Source organism: Centruroides sculpturatus, unplaced genomic scaffold (assembly GCF_000671375.1).
Source record: "Centruroides sculpturatus isolate CEXI.00-Female unplaced genomic scaffold, Cexi_2.0 scaffold1215, whole genome shotgun sequence".
Taxonomy (NCBI): Eukaryota; Metazoa; Arthropoda; class Arachnida; order Scorpiones; family Buthidae; genus Centruroides; species Centruroides sculpturatus.
Genome location: NW_019385505.1, coordinates 40220 through 50129, shown reverse-complemented (window position 1 = coordinate 50129; position 9910 = coordinate 40220). Strand labels below are relative to the sequence as shown.

Below are 9910 nucleotides of genomic sequence, written 5' to 3'. Positions count from 1 at the left end.
CCCTTAATTTTTGACGCTTAATAACAAAGTGGTATTTTCACATTTTTATGTGATGTTTTCTGTAATATAAAAATAGCTGGTTGCTGCATATTGCTACAGAGTTTGATTAATTTCGGTTGAACTATCGAAACGTTTCCTACTTCAAAGAGAAAGAAACAAAATTTACATCTTTCATTCCCATTACATTGCACCCCGTTACCTACTAATCTGCTCTAACTGTATGCTCGGATTGTGTATCAGATTTAAGTCAATTGTCATTTCCTTTCGTCCACATGTCAGTTTAGTCCGCATTACGCTCAACTCCTTCCTCTCATTCCATCGGAAATTTTCAGCTTTCATGTAACTATTTCAAATAATGTATGTTTTTTAGCCGTGTCAAGCGAATCACCGACGTTATGTTTCAGACGAAACAAAATCTCATACGCGGATGGTTTTAACGAGTTAATCTAATTCATTTAATAACTTTTCCGTTAAATGCCAACTGATTTTGTTACACAGTATTATTATTTTATTTTTTACTTTTTACTTTAGTTTAGTTTATTTGTTTAGTTTACTTTAAATTAAACTAAAATAAAATAAAAGAAACTAATTTCTTTATTGCACTTTTTTTTCTCTGTACTTTTCATCATATTTTTCCCTCTCAACAATAAATCACTGATATTCTATCATTTGAGACATGTTAGTACTCAAACTGCTTGCTCAGGCTAATTACATCGATAATCATCTCGAGTTTCTAGATGTCATCAATCTAGTTAAAAACATTTGTTATATCATGTGGTTTGTTTACATTCAATTAACTGGAATAGACTATTTACTTTTGTAGACATGTAAATAGTTGTAAAGATAATGTATATGTATGTGGATAGAATTATTTTAAAAGTATTTTATACTAAATAATAAAGCGGTTTATTACTTTTATCAGACTTCCGTATTAATGTCCATATTGGGAGAAATTCCTATCACTTCTGGTAAAGTGTCAAGGAAAGGAAAGATATCTTATGCTTCTCAAGAAGCTTGGGTATTCAATGAAACTATCAGAAAAAATATCTTGTTCGGAGAGGAATATGAAGAAGAGAAATATAAAAAAATCTTGCATATAACGGCTCTCGAAAAGGTAAGAATATTGTTTATTCCCTTACTAACAAAACTTTATGTCAATTTAAAAGGTAAAGGTGAAAATTTATTATTATACATCATATGTAAGCATATTTATAATTATAGTATGATCTTATTGTTCCATTAGTAATGAAATGTATGCATAATTATTATTATTAATCGTTAAGAAATTATAGAATAATTTTTATTAACTTCATATATTTCAATTTCATTTATGCATTAACCTTGGTATGCTATATTAATTTAATTTTTATTTTATAAATTTCAGTTCTATTGTTTATCACTTCCTTTCAAAGAAATGCTACAGTAAAAATATAATGGCTTGCCTGTATATAAAATGTTTCATATGATATTATTCATTNTGCGGAAGTAATGACAACTGAAAGAATTTATTTACAAATTCCAACGATTTGGTTAATCTTAAAACGGCAGTTACACGTATAATTTAATAAAAAAATAACACAAATAACTTCCATAGTAATACTCTAAAACACGAAAATAATAAATACAATAAGTAAATACAGTATTACGAAATTAAAGTTTTACTTAATGGTCGTGTACTGTCGACTTTGGCATCTTAGGCTAGGACTCCACTACCGTAAAAACGGAGTATAAACCCCTCGCTGTAAAAGCTTTTAATTACGTGACTCCGATATTTTACGCTTGAGCAGGCCGTAAAACCAGCGTAAAAGCGAGTTGAGCTATGTTCAACTTTCGACGCGAATACGGCAGTAAAGAGGTACCTTCTACCAATCAGAAGTCAGTGAAATCTATGTCATCGCGACACGGAGCTAAAATGGCGGAAAACGAGCTTCTGTGTACGTTCCCTCGTGGGTACTCTAAAATAGATCCGGAAAGATTTATCGAAAACATCCGAAAGTATTCGTGTATCTACGACAAGAGGTAACCTGATTATAATAATGGATACCAAAGGAAATCCTTCAATTTAGAGGAGTATATAATAAAAAAGCTAAGCTTATAAGTGCTGTATATTATCTTAATAATACGATAATAAAAGTTAGTATATGAAAGTAAAGATATTATTTTTACTATATTTGTAATTATAGTACAGAAAAAACTCGTAGAATATAATCATTGTCTTTATATCGATACATCACGTATAGAACCGTCTTTCGTTTCTACGAATTCACGTGCGAAGAAGTATTTACTTTCGACATTTGGGGCAGCACCGTTGCCGTAAAAACTTCGCGCTAGCCCAGGGGTCGGCAACCTGCGGCTCGCGAGCCACATGCGGCTCTTTGGATGTGAAGCTGCGGCTCTTTAGTTCCATACTCAAATATTATTTATTTTATAAAAAAAAAACATTTAAAAATTGTTCTGAATCGATTAACGAGGATTAGGCACTGATTCTATCTTTCAGCCACTTGTACTCGCTTTTCACCGCACCCCTCCCCCGTGACACGCGTCGTCACTGTCGTCAGTCCGTCGGAAGCTCTCGAATGACGCCGTCATCAGATGTTTCTATGAGGTTTAATTCGCTTTCGACGCAAGACAATTCTGAATAAATAGATTAGTTTTTTTTCAAAAATCTTTATTTATGCGAGTACTATTTATTGTTGGCAAGAAAAAATTTTGTGGCTCTTTAAAAACTTTGAAATTTTGTAAATTGTAATTTTGGCTCTTCCGACTCAAAAGGTTGCCGACCCCTGCGCTAGCCGGACCTCCACCGTAATCCGAGCGCAAACGCAAATAGGTCACGTGATTAAAAGCTTTTACGGCGAGGGGTTTTCCGTTTTTACGGTAGTGGAGTCCTAGCGTTAAACGTGGTTACCATATTAGTCACATGTGTAACTTCGTCATGCTTCTCGATAAGTTCCTTGTTTATCTCAATTTCTTATTTTAGGTTTATAACAAGTCGATCACTCGCGAGATCTTGACTTAATGTGTTACACTTGTAACCGAACGCAACGCATGAACGTAACGCGCAAACTCGACTGTAATGATATCGTTTTTCCGCGTCCTCCTTCAGATGAACTGGATAAAATAATGGAAAGCAGAAATAACTTTGCTCTCCAGTCGAACACAAGTTTATTGGCACTAAAAATTTTCATTTCCATGCTAATAACAGCATCACGTGCAGTAAGAATTTTGCTCGTTTTGTCGGTCCATGTGCAATCCATTTGCGTACAGTTGTAAAAGGGAAATTAGAAATGTAGACAAAGGGTCGTAAAATTGAAAAAAGAAAGGTGGGAAAAGGGACAGAAAGAGTAGGTCGGGACACGGCAGAGAGAGGAAGGGTGAAGTGGTGGTCCCCGAAAGTGACAACGTTGAGTTTCAATTTTTTTCTGTTTAAAATGTAAGTACTTTTTCTTTATGGTTTAAATTAAATTGTGGCTTTTCTTACCTATCTAAACATAGTATGAATTTCACACCTCCTTCTTGCCACTTAGACTATGCCTACGACAACAAGTCGATCGCGACACATTTTTAAGATAAAAAGTAGATCGTATATACTCAAAAGTTGGCCACCCCCGTTTTATACTACAACCTTCTTTTAGCTGTCGTTGATTTAACACACTTGATTATTTACATTGGCATCTTAGAAGCCATGGTTAATAATCAAGTGTTAAATTGGGATAGACAGAAAATTTGTGCATACTTCTACAGCTGTCCATGCTTAACATAGATGTATGATTTATTGTAACAGTTATGAAAATTAACCCATTATTTCAAATTTGAATGGTATTTTTGGGTTATAACCATATTTTAAACATTTTACATGATATTTTTGAAATACAAATCAAATTGAAATGTTTTCAGAAAAAAGGCATATAAATATCAGACATACATATTTACTTTCATTTACCTTATGTTTATATTAACATTCACTTTGCATGCATTTCAGATTTGTGTGTCCTCAGCCGAAATTCTTCAGCCGAAATTTAAAACAATGCACAAAAGCACGCCGGGAATGACAATGAATATATGAATAANATTTTATAAATTTCAGTTCTATTGTTTATCACTTCCTTTCAAAGAAATGCTACAGTAAAAATAGCATATAATGGCTTGCCTGTATATAAAATGTTTCATATGATATTATTCATTTACATTAAAAAAGTAAATTTTTGTCAACTAATATGCGATGTGTTCGTTATATTGTATTATCGCTTATTACAATATATTACTAATAATATATTAAGATTTCGTATTCTGCACTTTTATACATACTACTACAGTAAGTGAAATATAATTGAAACCACAATTATAGTTCATCTTAAATGTTTAAGTTTTCTGAATTTGTGAAATTTGTCGCTTATATCAGTGAAATTTTTGGCTGAATGCTGCAACGGAGCGTAAAATGTTATTTAGAAATATTTTGAAAAAAGCATAGAGCATAGAGCAATAGTCATTGGTTTTGGGAATTCCACATGTGGAAGGTGACCATTGTAAAAGAAGAATATGTCGAATGAATTGTATTTAGATTCTTTTTGTTTTTTCTCACCATCGAGATGCTGCATCCAAATCGTACTGTTGGTTAAAAAATTGATAAGGACCTCTGAAACATTGTGTACAATGTTAAAAAATATAAGTTATAGCTGTTACCCGCGGCTTTGCCCGCGGAGGTTTTGCAAGCAAACCCCATTTATATTCAATATTTCATTAACCATAGTAATTGTGATATAATACCTACTGCTGAGAATGATGAAAATTACCGAGAATCAAACGAACGATTTTCAATTTCATCAATTTTCTGGAACGTTTACAATCGTTCTATAATCGAACCAATATGCAATAACAAATTCGAATTTAAAACGGTTCGAACATTTAGTTAAAAAATCGAAATATATGAAAATATTTATAACAATGTCTGAAATGTTATCAATTTAATACATCTAAGTACTCAATGAAAATTAAACTTAGTTGAAAACGAAAAATCGCATCTAAAATAGTACAGTAGAAGCCGTTCTTCCGGTTAAGCCTAAATCCTCTCCCTCTCCCCCCGCGGAGGAATTTCGAAAAATCTATTCTTAGTGTGCGTTTCCATGTCGTAACCTAACTGTCTACCGAATTTCACTTCTAGGTTAAGCGGTCTGCTCTGGGCGATGATGAATCAATGAGTGAATGAGTCATTCTGTCAGTCAGGACAAGCAATTTTATATATTTAGATTAATAAATTTATGTCAACTAATCTGTTCAGTCCGTTAACTACGAGGCATATTCGTAAAGTATAGATACCAAATACAGAAAATATTTATAATGCATTGAATAACTTTAGAATAACTTATAATTCCTTTAAAACATATTTATTTTAAACGTAGTTACTATAGACCTCAATGCATTTGACGAACCTGTAAATGAGTTTTTTGTGCCGATAACAGAAATCTTCTACATGCTCTTGGAAACCATGACGTCACTGGGTGTTGAACCTCATGCTTGTAATCAAACTTTTTTCTAGAGAGATGTCTCTTAGACCTGAAAATCGCATGGTGCGAGATCTTGGACGTGTTATGGATGTTCGAAAACTTCCCACTTGGATGTTTGCAAGAAACCTTGTGTAGTGTAAGCATTGTGCGGACAGGCTTAATCGTGCAGTAGGATTCCATTTGGTGATGTTCTACCTGTTCATAACGTCTATATCATAAACAGATACAAGTCGTCGGTGAATCTCAACGGCAGGTTCTCCTTTCACGTAAAAAATCGAATCACTGAACAAACCATCGCAATTGGCAGGATTTAAGATTGACACGGCCATGTTAACCAAAAACTACAAGCATATACTATGATGGAATTAAAGTCACCTGACTCGAACAGACATTGTTTGGGAGCAAACAGTGAAAAATAATTTTCTCTTCGATTTTTATGAGCATGAGACATTACTTTTCGAATACGGGTTTTATAATAATAAGTGATTTAAAATATGATGTAAGAAACTTAATAACATGCCAGGTATTATGAAGTACACAGATAATTTTTATTTGATTTCAGTTTGAAACAAACTATTATTCTATGCAGAAAAGTCTCTAGTGTTAATCTAGTGTTAAGAGCATCTATTTAATATATTCTCTACGACATATTTACTTAATTTGTTAATAAAATAAATAAAATTTGCAATCATCTGTTTTATAATGTTTTATTGAAAAATTATTAAAGTTCTGTAAATTCGTTGTGTTGAATAACACTGAAAATCTCATTTCATCTAAATAATTGTAAATACACATGATTTTTTCTATAATGTATGTATACTTTTTAATGATTTTAGGATATAAGCTTATTTCCTAAAAAAGATCTGACTGTTGTAGGAGAAAGAGGCGTGATTATGAGTGGAGGACAGAAGGCGAGAATTAATTTAGCAAGGTGAGAAAAGTCTTAATAAAATCTTATATTTCTATAAGTAATTACATAGGAGAACATTCTTATGTTTCACCAGGTGATGTAAGTCAATGTTAAATGTTTATATTTCAAAGATTAAATAAGTACAGACGAACGAGATGTATGGCTATTTGGTTAAAAGTTTTTTTCCATTTTTCTCTAGCTTTGAAGTGATAGAACAATCAAATCTGTTGATGTCACATATTGGCAACATATGATTCAGCACTAAATATTGGTTTTTGATACCATGTTTAAACGAAGATTCAAAAAATTATATCGGTAAAATTCACTCTTGCTGAAAACATAGACGTTAACTTATTCTAAACCAACACAAGCAATAAACAGGTTTTTGAAACACATAAAGTGTGTTCAGTTAGAATTTCTGTTTCCCATTTATAGAAATATATAACAAATAAAGCACAATCACCCAAAGTGAGCAGAGTATGTTTACCTGTAAAACAGGTGTAAATAATATTTTTCATAATATTATTTTATACCCGAAATCGATCAGAAACGTGAGCAATATAAACACGAATAACAACTGCATTAAGACTGGATTAAGCAATCCAAAAATTTTAAGCAAATTCTCGTAAGACTATTAAAAACAAAAATGTTAATATGTAAAAGTTCAAGCATTTGTTCTGTTAAAAACAAATATCATTGTTTTTCACAGATTAGTTAATCAACTAGTGATTAAGGAATGATGATGGTATGCCTTAAATTTTTTTGACATGTTTCTGATAATTTATCAAAACATTACTTAAAATGCTTTTAAGTATAAGATAAAGTATAACCCAACATGTTTCAAAGTTTTAACATAAAAAGTTTTAATTAATACAGTAACCACATTCTAGTGCCAGGTTGTACATTAAAAGCAAAAATTAAGATAAGAGAATAAAAATACACATGATGGCCAAAATGTATAAAAATTACTTCAGTGTTTGATCTGATGCATGAGTAATGATTATTGTATTTTCGTTGTAATTTAATTTTTGAGATTTTATATTTTCCAGAGCCTTATACCTAGATGCCGATATATTCCTCCTTGATGATCCACTAAGTGCTGTTGATGTACCAGTAGCAAAACATATACTCCAAAAGTAAATACTTGAGTAGTATTTTACTCTGTTTATTTTAATATAACTGTATTAACTTTTATCTGTTTCAGGTGCATAATGGAATACTTGAAAGACAAAATTTGCATTCTAGTTACATATCAAATACAATTTTTAAACCATTCAAGTAAGATATTAGTGTTAAAAAAGGTAAAGTCACTAATTGTTTATCAGATTTATACACTATTATCTTATAATTCAACATTCAGCAATTACAGTTGCCAGCAGTGAAGTTTATAATTTTATTTTTAATTTTTTTGTGATATAATTGTGTAGTTTCAAAAATAAGATACATAGATTCAAAAATACATATTGCGAGAAATATTACAATAAACTTCAAAATTTGTGGTAATTGTTCAAACAGGAATATTTTATATATGAAAAATATACCGATCGACAAAATAGTGAGTGAGCGCATAATGTGATAAAACCATGCAGACTATGTTTCACATTTTGCATGAACATTTTGCATTAGCATTTTGCATGTAGTTTGATGCTTCCGATGTCTTCGCTCATTGTCCGTAAATAGTATGAAAATAATACAGTGCATTTGTATATTGTATCAGGATTGACTATATGGCAACGTGAATTGCTGCATCTTCATCTTTATCTTGATTTCCAAAAATGCATTGTAAAACACACGTGAAAGAAAATACGATTTGAATAATTTTATCACGCCGGTTAATTATTGATGTAATCTGGAATATTCGGTACTTCTCACAAAGTGCCATATGTCTGGGCAATCCGGATTGTAGATTACCAGATTAATTAAGAAAGATTTACTGAAATTCAGAAAATTCCAAATTGAATACTTTCATATTTCTTAAACCTTGTAAGCTGGATAGTATGAATTGAAGCATCTTTTTCTCTATGAAGATTTAATATAAACTTGCAATTTAAACTATTTTTAAATAAAACTAGTCGTAATCCAATTAGAAAGTATTATAGGATTATTAAACAAAAGTTTCCTCTGAAAAACTGCTGAAAAATATAATGTTACTATCCCTGTAATAAATTACTATATAATAATACACCTATATGGATTTTCTTAATTTTATGTATATAAAACTATATAGAAATCATGCTACTGTTATTGGTGAAATTCTGATTAATTAACTTTTTTAACACTTTAAAGTGAAATAATTACATCTTATTAAATTTCAGGGAAAATGTGAATTTTTTGGCAATTACAGTCAAATGGGAAATTTAGAAATAGTAAGAAAAATCTCATCACACCAAGATATCTGTGAAGATACCATAGAAGTAGAGACTGCACGTTTCAATCATGATGAAATAATTAATAGTAATCAAGTTGATGTGTATCGTGAAATTGAACATATTGATGGCATTAATGCAGTAAGTATTCGTTTTGAATTTCGTTAAGTCGCTTAACAATATTGTGAATATTTTGTAAACATTTGCACCTCAGCTTCTTATGAAGACTAGAGCAAGGGCATTCCAAATATTTTCAATATTATGCAGTGTTATATGGTAATATGATTATAATCTCATATTGAGAATAGTTAACGGACACAGTCCTATTATTCAAGAAATATTATTGACAGTTTCTGTGAAATTTATCTTATTCATTCTTTTAACTTTTTATTTTATTCATATACATGTAACATATACTGTATTCAGATGGATTTTAATTACAGTATATCCCCCTATAACACGGTAGATACGTTTCGTGTTTTATGAAATTCATGTTGTACGAGTTCTTAAATACATGAGCTAATCACAGCCCGGCATGTATGCAGTTTACGGACTACGGCTGTTTGAAAGGATTTTTCCATAAAATTAAGCGATTCTAGACTAATTTGATTTAACATTTCCAAAACACGTATAATTTTTTTAGAAATAATCCATATAAACTATGCTATAAACAAAAAAATTGTAGGATTACTTACCGAGTGTGCACTGTTCGACAACGCCATTGCTTAAGCTTGTTTTCCTCCTGGAGCGGCGCATCAAACGGCGGGCACGTGTTTCCTGATAAATTATTTTTCTGTGAAAAATTTTTTGAACTTTGGAAACATCATATAATTTCATCATAAATATAATTTTTATGGCCGTTAAATAATAAATGGTTTTTAATAGGTTCGCTGCTCGTTTAAACTCACCGGATTGTGCAATATCCACTATTGGTCTAGATTCGATGAATCCTGACGCGACACGAGTCGGCGATGACGTTTTGCAGTATCATACGAGTGTTTTTATCGTGTTTACACGAATACGATCGCAATTTTTTTGCTGTTATATACGAATCCGTATTATATGAATCCGTTTTATAGGGGTCTACTGTACTTATTAATGTGTGCAGGAACTAGAATAAAAAATTTACA

The 9910-nt window shown here is 31.3% G+C and overlaps 1 protein-coding gene across 1 annotated transcript in view; it reads left to right on the top strand.

The window, feature by feature from the left end:
• LOC111639632 (multidrug resistance-associated protein 4-like) overlaps window positions 1–9910 on the top strand; it is a 71681-nt gene that overhangs the window by 28828 nt on the left and 32943 nt on the right. The window contains exons 9-13 of the mRNA XM_023385530.1: window positions 923–1114; window positions 6341–6435; window positions 7464–7550; window positions 7619–7715; window positions 8730–8921. Coding sequence (XP_023241298.1) covers window positions 923–1114; window positions 6341–6435; window positions 7464–7550; window positions 7619–7715; window positions 8730–8921 — 663 coding nt within the window. The remainder of the gene's footprint in view (window positions 1–922; window positions 1115–6340; window positions 6436–7463; window positions 7551–7618; window positions 7716–8729; window positions 8922–9910) is intronic.